The sequence below is a fragment of the Nannospalax galili genome, unplaced genomic scaffold (genome assembly GCF_000622305.1).
Source record: "Nannospalax galili isolate Female #2095 unplaced genomic scaffold, S.galili_v1.0 scaffold346, whole genome shotgun sequence".
Classification (NCBI taxonomy): Eukaryota; Metazoa; Chordata; class Mammalia; order Rodentia; family Spalacidae; genus Nannospalax; species Nannospalax galili.
Genome location: NW_008357637.1, coordinates 8824078 through 8840584, shown reverse-complemented (window position 1 = coordinate 8840584; position 16507 = coordinate 8824078). Strand labels below are relative to the sequence as shown.

The 16507-nt window shown below is 36.5% G+C and overlaps 1 protein-coding gene across 2 annotated transcripts in view; it reads left to right on the top strand.

Moving 5' to 3' along the window:
- Nucleotides 1–16507, top strand: part of Ttn (titin) — a 278254-nt gene that overhangs the window by 108348 nt on the left and 153399 nt on the right. For both annotated transcript variants that reach the window (XM_017794905.1, XM_017794904.1), the window contains 22 exons: nucleotides 95–121; nucleotides 470–529; nucleotides 732–815; nucleotides 2911–2988; nucleotides 3919–3963; nucleotides 4835–5239; nucleotides 5698–5757; nucleotides 6132–6209; nucleotides 6389–6466; nucleotides 7027–7113; nucleotides 7342–7422; nucleotides 8341–8424; nucleotides 8822–8908; nucleotides 11587–11670; nucleotides 11888–11968; nucleotides 12106–12186; nucleotides 12349–12432; nucleotides 12675–12773; nucleotides 13204–13311; nucleotides 15439–15519; nucleotides 15946–16029; nucleotides 16191–16274. In XM_017794905.1, coding sequence (XP_017650394.1) covers nucleotides 95–121; nucleotides 470–529; nucleotides 732–815; nucleotides 2911–2988; nucleotides 3919–3963; nucleotides 4835–5239; nucleotides 5698–5757; nucleotides 6132–6209; nucleotides 6389–6466; nucleotides 7027–7113; nucleotides 7342–7422; nucleotides 8341–8424; nucleotides 8822–8908; nucleotides 11587–11670; nucleotides 11888–11968; nucleotides 12106–12186; nucleotides 12349–12432; nucleotides 12675–12773; nucleotides 13204–13311; nucleotides 15439–15519; nucleotides 15946–16029; nucleotides 16191–16274 — 2040 coding nt within the window. The remainder of the gene's footprint in view (nucleotides 1–94; nucleotides 122–469; nucleotides 530–731; nucleotides 816–2910; nucleotides 2989–3918; nucleotides 3964–4834; nucleotides 5240–5697; nucleotides 5758–6131; nucleotides 6210–6388; nucleotides 6467–7026; nucleotides 7114–7341; nucleotides 7423–8340; nucleotides 8425–8821; nucleotides 8909–11586; nucleotides 11671–11887; nucleotides 11969–12105; nucleotides 12187–12348; nucleotides 12433–12674; nucleotides 12774–13203; nucleotides 13312–15438; nucleotides 15520–15945; nucleotides 16030–16190; nucleotides 16275–16507) is intronic.

The window sequence follows — 16507 nt, the reverse complement described above, 5'->3', positions numbered from 1 at the left end:
GAGGAGAACCAGATGAAGGGCACATTGAATCCTGAAAGAAAGCAGCCTGGTCGGATGGTTCTAAATACAAAAATGCTCTCTGTTTCTTTTACAGAAATAAAACTTGAGATGAAGCCTCCTGGTAAGATTTTTTTTTTTTTTTTAGTCTTTGCTTACAATAAATTCAGCATAATTCCATCAGTTACCATTTTTCAGTAAAATATTCTGTAAAATAATTTTGAGCAAAATAACATGAAATGTCATGAATTTGGGAAATGAGCAATAATAAGGTCTCTAGAAGGAGCACACAAATAGTGTATCTATAGAATTATAGAAGTTTTTTCAAGGAATAGTTCATTTGGCCTCTGTGGCTCCATACAGCAGAAGATGGATACCTTTGTGCCACAATGCTTGGTGGTGCTGTTGGAAGCACTTGACAACAATAAACGTGTTCTCAGTTCCTCTGTGCTTACTATCACTTTACTTCCAGATATCCCCGACTCCAGAGTTCCAATTCCAACCATGCCTATCAGAGCAGTCCCACCAGAAGGTAAGGCCCCCTCACATTCCATGTCATTGTCCATCTGCTTAAAAACCAAAGCAAACATGTAGTTTCAATTATATACATGTGTGTGTGTGTGTGTATTTGTGTGTTTTGTTCTGATTAATGCCCTTGAGGTAATGAAAGACATTTGTGAGACTTCACATAAAACAGGAAACTAAAACATGTTGCTGATGTTTATTTTCTTCAGAAATTCCCCCAGCGGTTGCTCCTCTCATCCCTCTTTTGTTACCATCACCTGAAGAGAAGAAACCACCAGAAAAACGTGTAGAAGGTATTGTATGACATCTCCCTAAATGTAAAATGCTAATTTCACTGTCCAGCTGCAGAAATGTTACTTAACATGGCACAGTCTCCCTCTAGTGGTCAAGAAGTGGAATTGCCTTCAAAATGTTAATTCCACTGTTCACTAAATGTGTAAGATATTTTCTTAAAAGTTAATCATCATGCCGAGCGTGGTGGCACACGCCTTTAATCCCAGCACTTGGAAGGCAGAGGCAGACGGATCTCTGTGAGTTCGAGGCCATCCTGGTCTATATAGCAAATTCCAGGTTAGCTGGGGCTACAGGGAAACCCTGTCCCAAAAAGACAAAAAAAAAGTTAATCATCAGATTAATCAAATGCTACGTTAGCAATAAAATCTTGCAACGGAATAGCTTAAAAATTCGTTAAAATTAAACTTACTTCCCAATGTCCTAACTACTATGTGTAACAAGTAACAATGATAGCAATGATAACCAGTATCTTATGGAAATACCCCAGACTACTTTATAATCAAATTACAAACTGGCTGTTTTCCATTCAATTATACTTTTAACTACATCACTATTTGTTACAAAAATATAGTTTAGAATATCATTGATGTATTTGACAGGGTCTTTTCTGGTTTGCTTTTCTGTGTTTCATTTTATTATCTAAAGAAAGAGATCACCAATAAAGAGCTCTTCCCTAGATGGTATACACCTGTAATCACAGCACTCAGAAGGCAGAGGCAGGGCAGTTACCAGAGCAGGAGGCCTGTATGACAGGCCATCCAGGGAACGTAGTAAGACCCTATCCCAAGAAAACAAAAAAATCAAAACAAAAGAGCTTGAGAGATGGCTCAGTGGTTAAGAACACTGGCTGCTCTTGCAGAGGACCCGGGTTTGATTGCCAGTACCTACATGGCAGCTAACAACCATCTGTAACTCCAGTTCCAAGGGATCTGATATGCTTTTCTGACCTCAGGCATTGCACTTACATACATGCAGGCAATACACTCATATGCCTAAAAATAATAAATAATATATGTCTCAAAGAACTGACCATCTCAATCATCAAATAATGAAGAAACTGTACTATCTGTTCTCAAATGCTGTTCAACTCAGACAACAGATGGCCCAAGAATTCCTAGAGTTACAAGTTCAAAGTTGTTAGGAGAATTCTCTTACCATAGCCAGAAAAAAAAATTCTACATGTCAAAGTCATGTTGTTCCATACATGGTGTTCCATTACTACTATTATAATTCCATGGATGTGATGGGTAATCTCCTAACATTCACTGCAAGTGGCATTAAATGCTTGAGTTATTTTTCAGCCACTTTCAAAGGAAATCCAGTATTTTCACCAAGTTTTGTGGTTGATAAGCTCTCAATTAAAAATAGAAACATTTTTGCAATTTATATGAGCATACTTAAATAAATTTCATCTACCTGCAGTATCACAGAGAGGAACAAGAATTAAAAATCATAAATTAGATTCCATTTACCTTTCTGTTATCAGAAGCAGTAACTTCTATTAATAAATTATTTTCCTTTAATTGATGATGTCAGCCCAACTGTTAGTATTCCCTGTAGCTGGGAAGTTAAATCACATTTTAAAAATCAAAGGGCATTACCTGTTCATGAATACTAGCACCATAATCAAATATGATTAGAAACTATAGTCAAAATACAGCAGCAACAGCAGCAAGACTCACACACATACAACATGGATTGGACTTCAATTTTATTAATCTACTTGCTGTTCTTCCTCCAGAAAATCTGATGTCCACAGTTAAGTGAAGTGTAACTGAAACTGTATAACTCTATTGTTCCCCATCTTTTGAAATTTTCAGCTCTTATTAGTCATAAAAGTCAGTAGAGATATAAAATCACAGTGTGTATATCTATATATCTATATGGTCTCCCTCCAAATCTTCTTTCTTTTTATCTTTCTTTTCTTCTTTCTTTCTTTCTTTGTTTTGCATTCTAGTCCAAGATATTTCTGAAGAAAGTATCTTACTGTAATGTGCATGTTATCTTGTTATCATCAATATCTGTAAATAAGATATTTATATAAAACTCTTGGTTTCCTGAAAACATTTTAGTTTACTTATATCTATTTTTTAGTGACCAAAAAGGCTGTGAAGAAAGATACCAAAAAAGTTGTTGCAAAGCCCAAGGAAGAGGCACCACCACCACCTACAGGTATTATGATTAATTCATCAAAAAGTACTCTTAATGTTTTTCTTATGGTTAAATCCTTAAAACTGAAGGGAACAGGAAGGACAAGACTTTGGAGTCATAGGATGGCATCCTCCCTTCATCCCCTCTCATCCTCTTCTCTGACTCCCATCTTCCTGTGCCCATGCCTGCCCCACAAACAGTGGCACAATCAGAGAATGTTTGCCCTTTCTGGCTGATGACTTAAAGCAAACCTTGCTCTCTAGTTCTACCACTGGTCTAGGTCAAGTCCTCCCAGCAGGAGTCCAAATCCAAGGGTTACTGCTACAAGATGCTGTTCCAGCCCAACTCAGGGTCCTTCTTGGTTTTCCTTATCTAAACATTAATATTTGCAGAAACAACAACAAAAACACCTTTTGAAGGATGGTAGATTCAAATCACTGGTTGTTGTTTCTACATTCTGGAAGTTTTGGGTAAAGACATTTAGATGACTAATGTCGTCAAGCAGTTATAACCCACTTGACTAAAATTAAAAGAACAGCAACCTCCAACCAATGGCAAATACAGAAGCAGAATGCACCACCCATCATATATTCTGAATGGTCATTTTTGAACCATGGATATTTCATGAGCTTTATAGTTAATAGCTGGAAAAAAGTATGGTTTTTAAGTATTGGACACATTAAACATTTCTTTGCTCTTTCTTCTCCATTTGCATTCTTTTCAATCAGCCTAAACTAGAATCAAATTAGCCTTCATGCATCTTTGTTAATCTGGTGTGAGGTAGCATTTCTAATGAGCTCAGTTTGAAAGTGGACCTTTAGGATGCCCCTGGAAAGGGTGGTATAGTACTAATCATTCCTTATGCAAATAGTCAGTGATAGTGTTCAGGATTAGTAAACATTAAACCATACATAATCTAAAAATAACCATGCACTTTATGTTTTTTTGAAGTTGCCAAGAAACCCCCACCTCCTACTCCCATGATTCCAGCAAAAGGTAGGTAAAAAGGCTTTATTAAATATTTTGTTATTTAGTCCTGAATTCTGCATTTCTGCCATATATTCTTTTGAAATACTTGGCTTCCAGGTTATTGTAGTTGTAGCGTCCTCTCAGCCATTTTACATAGTGTGTTAGACACAATGGCTGCTTCATATTGCTCTTGTTCCGGGGAAGGAAAGCCAGGAGGCTGGTCCTGTGCCATGGATACAGGGAAAATAGCACTGGGGCCAGAAAGGGAAGGGTTGGCTCTTGTTTTCATATCGTAATCAATACAAATGTGCAGGCTCTATAAATGATGTTAATCTTAAAAAAATATTTTAAAATCTGTCATTTAAAAACTATGAATTAATTTGATTGTACAATTTTTAGTTTGTCTTTATTTAACTGAATACTGTGTCATAGCCAAAAGTTAAAAAGAAAAAATGGTAGGTTCTAGAAGAGATGGCTTTGCAGAAAGAATTGGAACTTTAAAGAAAGAAGATTAACTGCAGTAACTTTAAATCTACATTCCATAAAGTCATCAAGTCTTAAATGTTCTGTGGAAAGTAGCTGTGGGCTCTGCAAACTGGAGTTTCCATAGAACAGTGGAAACTATGGTTATCTAAACTGTCTATTGAACTCAGACATTTGACATTAGAAAAAAATTCTAAAATCAAGAGCAAAGTGCATCTTGATACTCTGTTATGTTGCCAAGTTAATAAAATAGAACCTATGCAAAGAAAACCATAACAAGTGATCAATTATCAGAGGTAATTGACACTAAATGACCATGTGACTTTTCCTTTAATAAAGTTGTCAGATGGATGTAACTAACATGATCTCTCCTCTCTCTCTCTCTCCCCCTCTCCCAATTCTCTTTGTCTTTCAGCGTCTGAAATTATTGATGTATCTTCTAAGGCTGAAGAAGTGAAAATAACAACTATCACCAGAAAGAAAGAGATCCAGAAAGAAAAAGAAGCTGTATATGAGAGAAAGCAAGCAGTCTACGAAGAGAAGAAAGTTCACATCGAGCCTTGGGAAGAGCCCTATGATGAATTGGAAATGGAGCCATACACGGAGCCCTTTGAAGAACCCTATTATGAAGAACCAGATGAAGACTACGAAGAGATCAAGGTAGCAGCTAGGAAGGAAGTTCACGAAGAGTGGGAGGAAGACTTTGAAGAAGGGCAAGAATACTATGAAAGGGAAGAAGGTTACGATGAAGGGGAGGAAGAGTGGGAAGAGACTTACCAAGAAAGAGAAGTAATTCAAGTTCAAAGGGAGGTTCATGAAGGTGTGTATAAATTGGGCAGCTTGTCTTTCTTTTTTCCTCATTTTTAACTCAGCTCGTTGTTCTTTCAATGTCATTAGCCTGATTTATAATGGATTTGAAAGAAATGAAATGACCATTTGGACTTTTCTAGGTTAGAGATCTTTACTTATTCTTGAGACTAGCCATTCCGAGTTGTGGTCATGCTTTGACCTTACAAGTGGAACCATTTAATCCTATTACTAGGGCTAAATTCAAGGTGCTATGTTCTAATGCAGAAGTTCAAACTTGTACTGCCTCATTGCATCCCCACTTGAGTCTACTTTGAAACTCAGCATTAGAGTTATGTTAGCAATGTGCTACCCAATACTATGGATCCCTTACATGATGATAAATTACCTTAATTTTTGTCACTTATAATGAACACAACCTATTATAATAGACTGACTTGAGTATTCCTACTGATTTGTGTTTTGTTAAAGAATTACATGAGAGAAAAATCCCAGCAAAAGTACCTGAAAAGAAAGCAGCACCACCCAAAGGTACGTGATTAGAATTATTCAAATAAATCAAAACATCAGTATCATTATCACAACTTGTTTGGCAAGATGTATGAATCGCTAGTTAAATCCAATAGGCACAACTTCTTCTCTAAGCTTTATTGCATCTATGAATTTCCTCTTGAGAATTTCTTTTCATTTAACAAAAAATTAATATGATGAAAATAATTTTATGGTAAATTTAAAATAAATATAATCAAGCCCAGGAACTTGTACTTAAAGTTCAGAACACCAAATCTGCCTCTCTCTCTGAAAATACTATATAATTATGTATATATACACACATATGTGTAAAGAGCAAGAAAGAATTCTAATAGAATTCTAAAAGTGCTGCAATTTCTTTAAAATGTTTGCAGTTGTAAAGAAGCCAGTAGTTGAAAAAATTGAAAAGACTTCTCGAAGAATGGAGGAAGAAAAAGTCCAAGTCACCAAAGGTATAATATCATTTAAAGAATTTTTGGTATGATGTACACATATAATCTGCTCAGTGATATATATATATATATATTCACTAGTTAATTATTTATGTAGGTATTTAAACTAAGATATTTTAAAATTCTTGTGCCAAGACATATCCTTCACAATACAAATATATTTGTACATATTTTTTAAGTACCCGAGGTTTCCAAGAAGATTGTTCCACAAAAACCTTCCCGGACTCCAGTACAGGAGGAAATTATTGAAGTGAAAGGTATACATCTTTGTCTTCCAGCTACAAGATTTCAGCATTTTATTTATGTATATGGATATCTGTACATATGTTGCTAAATACTGCAAAATCACCACAAAATTGCACATTTTATATAGCACACGTTTTATGCTGAATTATACCTATAATTTAATGACTCTTTTTTGCTTTTAGTTTTGCTTAGAAATTCCGTTTTAATGACATTTTTAATGAGTAGTCTTCTAACTTTACCAGCAATGTATTCCATTGCATATAATATTCCCCACCTCTAATTTATATGAATTGACCCTAATAGATTTGGAAAAGTACCACATTGTGTGTGAAGAAGTTGTGTCTATTTGATTCTCATTTAATAATATTTGATAAAGGCTGCATGAGTTGTTTGTCCCGGCAGATCAAAACAAGATTTGTTTCCTTGTCAAAACTGAGCTTGTTCTCAATCTATCGTACTAACCCACTCAGTCTGTGTCTAAAGATTTACATATAGTGTACTGTCTATGTGTCTCTTCTAATGTCTTGCCCTAGAAAAAGAAATACTAACATAGCAAATACTCTCTTTAAAGTACCAGCTGTACATACCAAGAAGATGGTTATCTCCGAAGAAAAGATGTTCTTCGCTTCTCACACAGAGGAGGAGGTGTCTGTCACAGGTACAAGGCAATTTTGAATTTGAGGACTCAAGATGCAGAATTTAGGTGGACATTTTATTCCTCTTCTTCCTTAACTCATGATGATGTAGACATTTCTGTCTCTTTGTAGTTCTCTATCATCGTTTCCCTTCATGTCTGTCTCTTTTAATTTTAATTTTGGTATTCTTTGCAAATTACAATTGCCATCAATAACACGATCTCTCAGTAATTAAAATGCATTTTTTAAAGTCCCTGAGGTACAAAAGAGAACTGTCACTGAAGAGAAAATTCATGTTGCTGTTTCCAAAAAGATTGAGCCACCACCCAAAGGTATTAGTAATTCATTTTAAGTTTAAAATGTTTTCAAATAAATTCCACAGTAAATATCTAATCATGCTAGTAGTAACAGAGTTAGTCACACAGTTGACAGACCTGGAACTACTGTGTACAATGAACCCAGCAGAGGACACAGTGGAAAGATGAGGAGGTAGCACAGGAAAGGAAAAACACAAGGCTCTATTCCCTGCCTCTGGAGACTTAAAGTCTAGCAACCTTTATATTTGGAGATACAGTGTCCTGGAATCGGCCTTCAGTCAAAATTTCAGGAATCTACCCAACTGATGGTTTAATACCGCTATTATTAAAACCTAAGTTGGTAAATTTACAGTTAATTATATTAGAAACGTATTACTCAAAATTCATTACTTCCCATTTTTCTACATTTTACTACTCTATGATTCTGAGATTTTTGCATCTATTTTCTGAGCAGCAGGAAGGCTCTATGATAGCACCCTATTGCCCAGCACATCCCAATTCTAGGACAACAGAGTCACATCAGTAGCCAAAGTGGCAATATACACCCCGCCACAGAAAATCAAAACCAGAAATCATACCAGCCACTGTAAAACAAGGTGTCATCCCCTTTCTCCCAGTCCAATGATTACACATTTAAGATATAAAAAATATTTAATGTCATCCAATGAAGTTGCTCTCATACAACTGACTTTTAAAGAAGTGAGTGTTCCCATCTATTCCTAAGAAAGTACAGACTCCTGCCACTAAAAAGACAGATATAACTGTCTATCCTACTCAGTCATTCAGCCACCTCCATTTAGATGATTTCCAATGCATCATTTTCTTGCATTTAGTTGCCATAAAGGGGGACTATCTGCTTATTCCTAAGTCTTATAGGAATGTATACTTCATCAAGATGAACAGTTTCTCAAAAACAGTACATTTCTTTTAAAGTTCCTGAACAACCTAGAAAGCCTGTTCCAGAAGAAGTGGTCCCTGTTCCCATTCCTAAAATGGTGGAACCCCCAGAAGTCAAAGGTAGAATAATATTTTTGAAAGAATAACTCTTAGGTTTTGCCTTCTTGTATCCTTCATGTGTGAGACTGTGTAGTAACAAAATAGCACCAGTAAGCTCTCTATAATAAATTAATTCTGTGTGTGTTATTTCATTGGTTTGTGGTAATGTGTGACACATGTGTTGTAAATAGTTTTAGATGCCAGATCATCCTACCTAGGTGCTTGTTGGCTTCATGTAATATGTGTGATGTCTACACAATATTGGTGATTTAGTATTCTTCTCTGTCACAAGTAGAACCTATTAAAGTACTTCTTAATTCTTAAACTCTTACTGAGGCTTTATGTTGTAATATAATCTTAAATGTCTCACAAGGAGACTAGAATATTCAACATTGTTTCAACAATGTTATCTTTAAAGTTCCTGAGGTTCCCAAGAAACCTGAACCAGAGGAGAAAAAGCCAGTTCCTATACCCAAGAAGAAAGAGCCAGCAGCTCCTCCAAAAGGTACCCAGAATTGAGAGCCGAGAGAGCTGTCGCCCCAGGGGCCAGCTCTCCTTTGTAGTTTTTAATGTGTTGTCCTTCGATCTTGTCTCTTTTACATGTTCCTCATGTTTATAACATGTGTCAGCTTTGGGAGTATACTTTTGGTATATGTTATGATTCCGAATATTGGTAAGGCACAGTCTCCAGGAGCTCACAACCATCTGTAACCTAGCTCCAGGGGACTCGACACACTCTCCCTGCACATATGTGCAAAAACCAACACACACACACACACACACACACACACACACACACACACACACATACACACACCAAATGAACACATAGTTAAAGATTTTAAAATACATAAATCATTTTTTAAAGAAAATAGTAAAAAAAAAACTGGAACAAGTCACGGAGATGACAAAGCAGTGATAACTGGAGATTTGGCAGAAGCAAATGCCAACTAGATATAGATAAACACAAATGCGGAGCTGCTGGTCTTCATACAGGACCATGATGGCAAGTCTTCAGCAGTGGGGAACAGATTTTTGACATTTATTTTCACCATGTGTCTTGAAATACTGATTGAATTACATTATGTCCATAAGTGTTACAATTATCTAATTAGCTAGTCAAAGGACCAGTCACACAGAGATGCTTACATCCAAATGTGCTGATGCAGGGTGTGACTAATTTCTTGTTTAGGCTTTTTTTATTTCTTTGGGGGAGAGGGATAAAATGTGCTGCTTTGCTGAGTGAATATACAACTGTACATATAAGGCAAGTTATTGAGAGGCTCGGGTAGAAATCAGTATCATCAAAGTTAGGACAAACCGGACATACTAACATCTTACATTCTGAAGAGTGTTCCCTTTTGCCTGACCTCTGGTGTTTCTGTTTTCTTCCTGAATCAAGTCTGCTTCTCTTTCTAAAACTTGGCTCTCTCAGAATTCTGTGTCTTTTTAATCAAGTAACTTAAAAAATTGTCTTTTCTTTTCTAACTCTTAAACATAAAGGTTCTATTAGTCAAAGCAATACCAATATCAAATCACTTCTGCAGGAGACTCAGAGGTATCTCTTATTTATTCATGAAAATAAAGCCATGTAGTAACATGTATATAAGCATAATGTTGCTTCCACATAGAACATAATAAATATGTATGTAAATGACACCTACATGATTATGCTAAGATGTCACAAAGACACATATAGAAGTAAGTGTAGAGGTTCCCAAAAGCCACCAAAATCATATTTAAAATAGATACATTTAGGTCTGGGGTGATGGCTCAGTGGATAAAAGTGCTTGTTGCACAAGCCTGACAGTCTTGAGTTCAGATCCTCCAAAATCCACATAAACATTGGATACAGGAATTCAAGTAGCTGTAATCCCAGAGGCCCCTACCTAGAAAGGGCAGGCTGAGACAGTAGCTTGAAGGCCAGCTAGCCTGGCTTCTGCAGAGGCACAGAGACCCTGTCTCAAATAGGAGGAAAAGCAAGGAAAGATACCCAAAAGTTGTTCTCTGACCTCCATATTCATAGCACACATGTACCTGCACCCCCCACAAGAGCACACACACACACACACACACACACACACACACACCACAAAATAGCTCAGTATTATAGCACTTGCCTAGCATTCATGAAGCCCTATACACAATCTCTAGAACTGAAATAAATTATTTTCTAATTCTAATGCCTATAACTAATAGTCTGAACCTGCTGTAAACATTTGGGGGAAATATTCTAAATTACAGTGTCTCTTACAGAAAAGTGCCTATGTATACACACACAACATTTTATATGACATAGAACCCCCAAAGCATAAGCCATGGACACATGAGTATCAGATCTGTTCCAGAGTAAGAGTTTTCTGAGTTTTGACTTTACTTTGAACATGAAACAGAAAATCAGAATGGAAGCAGGAGGGGTAAGTTATACATATAGGACTGTTCTACAACTTGGTAAATTATTATCCCATCTTCAAAACAAAGAATAAAGAGATTTTTCTCTATGTGCTCTATCTATACTCTATATTATTACTGCAATCACTGACTAATTGTAGAGCTGGGGAGATAGCTAAGTCAATAAAATGCTTGTCTTGCAGGTATGAGGACCTGTGTTGAATCCCAGAACCCATGATAAAAAGAGATAAAAGGAAGGAGGAAGGGAAGGAGGGAGGGAGAAGAGGGAGAGAGGGAAGGAGGGAGCCATGCTGTCATGTGCTGGGAGGCATAGACAAGCAGATCTCTATGGGGCTCACAAGCCAGCAAGCCCAGTCTCCTTCATGAAGTTCAGGCCAGAGAGAGACCCTGTCTAAAAAAAATTTTTTTTGAAGGTATCCAACACCTGAGAAATGACACCAAAGATGTCCTCTGGCTTCCACAAACACACATACCCATATACATACACACACACATACACACACACACACACACGTGCACGCACAAACTCAACAATATACAAGGAAAGAATGAATGTTATATAACATAACACGTTCTTAATTAATGTTTCTAAAACATTATTTGTGGCAGCTATTATACCATGACTTCTAAAATGGAACTGAATTTTCTGTGTTGTGCTGATGCATAGTCTGTAACAACACTAATAAGCTACATATAGATTTGGGGATGTGCCTGTATCCATTTAAGGAAATGGAATATGTCTGAACTAACCTGTTATTTTAAAACTTTAAGTCCCAGAGGTACCAAAGAAACCTGTCCCTGAAGAAAAGATTCCTGTTCCTGTGGCAAAGAAAAAGGAAGCCCCCCCAACTAAAGGTAGGGTCACTTGCTTAGTAAAGAAACCCCATTTTTATGTCGAGTGCAAAACATTTTGTGTTTGTCTGTTAACTGAGTTTGTTTTGTTCAAAAAGGATGTCTTATGGTGAGAGAGAGTACAATGAAAGTGTCTGTCCACCTCTCTACATCTTTTCAAAATAATAATGTTTTATCTAGTTTGAAAATATAAAATAAATTCTAAAAATGTCTTTTCAAGTTCCTGAAGTGCAAAAGAGAGTTGTCACAGAAGAAAAAATAACCATTGTTACTCAAAGAGAGGAATCTCCACCAGCAGCAGGTACCTGATCCCTCCATAAAATACCCATGTCTTTCCTCCAAGCCTTCTTTGCATGTCTTCCTATATGGACATGTCTGTTCTGTTTCTCATTTGTCTTTATAAGAAGCTTTTTTTTTAATTAAATACTATTCTTCAAGTGCCAGAAATACCAAAGAAGAAAGTTCCCGAAGAAAAAAGACCACCTGTTCCTCAGAAAGAAGAAGCCCTGCCACCAAAAGGTATTACAGACAATCTTTCCAAGACCCATCTTTATACTTGTTATGCTTCAAGACAGGAATGGCTTGTTGGCTTTATGATGAACGCATTGTGGGCATGTATGTTCTGTGCTGGGCTTCATTGTGATAACATTGAAGCTCTAAATGTGGGTAATATTTCTAAAGTGCCAGCTCCACCTAAGAAACCTGTCCCAGAGGAGAAAGTTCCAGTGCCAGTTCCTGTCCCCAAGAAGGCTCCTCCTCCCCGAGGTAGGACTGGTTCCAGTCTTCCACAGAAATCTTTTAGTGTGTGAATGCTTGCTTTGTATGTGAACCTCTTCCTGTCCTGCCCCCTTCGTCTTGCTTCTGAGAGACTTTTTTGCATATTCTTGAGATATGTAACTTCTTTTCCCACTGTGCTATGGAAAGTAGTAGACTGCGGGAAGTTCCCAACTCAAGAGAGTTGTTAAAATTCTTGATTTTTAAACTTCAATTTTAATGCTTTCTTAAAGCTGAAGTTTCTAAGAAAATTGTTGAAGAAAAAAGATTTGTTGCTGAAGAAAAACTATCCACGGCAGTTCCTCAGAGAGTTGAAGTCATGCAGCATGAAGGTAGATAACGGAATGTGAGAGGAGAAATGTATTTGTGTGTTCCCAGAAGTCTCTTCTTTATATATGTAACTGTCTATGTTAGAACCTGTCCTTGTCCGTTCCTTCTCTCACTTTGGTATTAGAATGTGTCTGTGTGCTGTAGTCTTCTGGAACTGTCTTTTGTGTCTACCTTGATCTTAAGTCATTCTTAAGTGAATGAGGTGAAAATCACTTTGGAAGTAGCCCCCCTGGGACATAATTGGAGTATCTCTTTCAGTCTTGGCATTATTCTCCCCTTATCTTAAATCATCTCTCTCCTTCTTGTGGTGAGGAAGCACCATGTTCTAAGCAGATAGAAGAGTCTTTATTCATCTGTAATGAACACGTGGCCATCGCTGGTGTTTCAGCACACTGAGTTTAAATCAAATCTTATCTTTTAACCTATCTGCAGAGGAGGAATGGAGTTATTCTGAAGAAGAGGAAAGAGTATCTATTTCGGTATATAGAGAAGAAGAAAGAGAAGAGGAAGAAGAGGAAGCAGAGATCACAGAATACAAAGGTAAGCCACAGAAATAATCTAGGGACAATTGCCTAGAGGGCTAATGAAAAGTCACACAAAAGAAGTCACACAAATTCAGTTCTTACCTACTAGCTTCATTAGATTATCTTTTTAACCAAAACACAAGATTCAAGAGCATTGAGTAAACACCCGATGGGTTTATTTTCTGTCTCTTCTTCCTTAGTTATATAGAAGAAAAGGCTTCATAGCTATATATAAATATAAAAGGAGCAGGTATTCACTTGTGCATACATTCTTTCATGAAATAGGACTTGACGTCAGTGTGGTGGACTAACATAAACTTTCCTTGATTAGCTAATGTCTACATGGTGTTTTTCAAACTTTTCTTTTACCACAATGCAGAGACAGAAGTGAATTCTGTACTATCCTGCAGACATCTATGTATGCACATGCACATATGCATATCTAAAACAAAAATTCTATAAAATATTTCCCTTATAATGTATAGTTTGCTTTGATGTCTTCTATTTCATATGGTCTATACATTAAAAAATTAAAGTCATAGTCTATTAAAGGACTTTACAAGTTACTAATCTGTCCTTACAGTTTCAATATAAACAAGAAAATGTGTTACATTACTTTCTAGAAAGTAAGGGTTTTCCTCTATTATACAAGTGAAGAAAGCAATTATTTACTATCTGAGGCTAGAGGAACTTGTCCAGATGTTACAACATCTATAGTGACACCTTTCTATTGTTTCTTAAGGATTGAAACACCAAACTTTACTTTGTTGTAATACCTGTTCAGCGAATTAAGATACCTCTAGGTTTTCTAGCTAAATTCCAACATTCTAGCTAGTGTTAAAAATCAAAAGTACATTCCTAAAGGAAGTACTAATGTAACTCTGTTTTAAAAGAAAATGAGTGTTCTTTAACAAATTAACCCCTTCCTTAATGAAAAAGATAAATAGAATTGTAGTACCTTAGGATGGCCCCACATTCCATTTGGAAGAAAAAGTCCACATGAAACTCAAAGTTGACAGACTTAACAGAATGGCTTACAATAAAGTAGAATGGGGCATGACTCAAAAACGAAAACCTGCTTGTCCTGTGTGCTTCCTGGAAGAGGCCACAGGCATACTCAGGAATGTGGTGGGTTTGAAAAAAAGACTCCATCCTTTCTAGAAATGTTTGAGAAATCAAACATAACATATATATGCATGGAAATTCTCATCTCATAGGCCTAAGACCAGTTCAGTCTTTGTTATATGTAGGCTGCCTAGGTTTCCTTCATTTTTCCAAACTCTAAGGAAGGAAGAGCAAGACACTATGATATGATACTCAGGTCTTCATTAAGTTGAAAAAGTGGGTGGTCCCTTAGTTCCCTTTTGTTTTAAGCAGCACATGTATGTTTTTTAAATATTTTTATTGTTTTTATTTTATGTGCAGGAGTGTATTGTTTGCACATATGTTAAGTGCACCCATGTAGTGCAATGCCCACAGAGGTCAGAAGAGAGTGTCGAATTCCCCTGGAACTGGAGTTACAGATGGTTGTTAGCCACCCTGTGGGTGATGGGAATTGAACCCCGGTCCTCAGCAAGAGCAGCCAGTGTTCATAACCACTGAGCCATCTCTTCAGCCTCAATACATGTATTTTTATCTAGAATTTTCTATTCTATAACATTATATACATAGGCTCAAAATTCATGTGAAATCTTCTGCCTCTCCTACCACAGCTACTCCATAACGCTGGGAAGGAGGGATAGGATCTATCTTTAAATTCACTTTTAATCCTTAAATGTATGTTTCTGCCCTTCTGCCTTTGAATCTAGAGTGTTGGATTATTTTTGAAACTTACTTTCAAATTCTTGTGTTCCTATTCATTTGGTCACTAGAACTGCTTTTTGTCATGCATGCCCTGCCACTGCTATGAATCTGAGCATTATTGTCTTTAGGACACACATTAAATTAATGAAACACATTTCCAATACTCTTTATTAAGGTATATGCCTTGATTAAAATATTCTTTAGCTACTTTAAATGGAAACAATCAGGGATTCAGCAAAAATTATGACTATATTAATTACTCTTGAAGTAATAAGTTAGAGCTAAAATTAAACATGAAAATCTCTACAATTTGTCTTCTTTGAAATTAATGTACTTAAAGTGATGGAAGAGCCTGAAGAATATGTTGTGGAAGAAAAGCTGCACTTCATCTCTGAGCGAGTAGAAGTTGAACCAGCCAAAGGTATACCAGCTCTCCATTTTTTCCCTCTTTTGGCTTGTCCTATTCTTTGTTTTCTTATTAGAAATATTAATAATGAGCATGACTAATAAAAGAAATCTGAGCATCTTCTATAGTAAATTTTATAATCTTTTCAAGTGCCTGAGAAGCCTGAAAAGAAAATTGTACCAAAACCAAAAGTTCCTGCTAAAATTGAGGAACCTCTACCGACTAAATGTACAATTTCTCTTAAGGAAGTGCGTTGCTATTTATCTTAATAGATGTAATAGTACTCTAGTTTGAATAACTGAGGTTTTGTCAGAGCGAGTGTGTGAACACTTTTGAGTACAGTCATTGTGTGTGTATGTGATCTTTTACAAAAACTGAGTTGTGGTTCCCCAGTGACACATCCTAATGTAATGCAAACTAATATTCTTAAACTTTCCAAAGTTCCTGAGCCACCTAAGAAAATTGTGCCAGAAAAGAAAGCTCCTGCTCCAGCTCCTAAAAAAGAAAAGGTGCCACCAGCCAAAGGTAGATGGGGCTTTACTTTATTCTTGAATAATATGTCCACTCCTTTTCATCTTAAATTAATGTATTCTTCAAATTTTTACATCATTTGCAAGAAAATAAACATGTATACGTTTGGGCTTTTTGCATTATGTGTTTGACCATATTGCCTGATGTTTTTAAAGTGCCAGAAGAACCAAAGAAACCAGTTCCAGAAAAAAGAGTTCCTCCAAAAGTGGTTGAAATAGAAGAACCTCCCGCAACCAAAGGTAAACAAAATCTCCCAGCACACACACACACACACACCCTTAAAGTCCTGTCTGTCCTTCTTCCTCTGGTTGCCGTCCTTTGGGTCACGATTTTTATATGTAAATTTGTGGTGTCTATTTATAAGTGGTGTCTTATGGCTTTGTCTTTGGGTAGAGTATTACTTGTTGTGGTGTTTAGTTGTGTGAACCTTGTAAGCTCTTCTATTTCAAAATCACAGTACTTTCTGGCATAT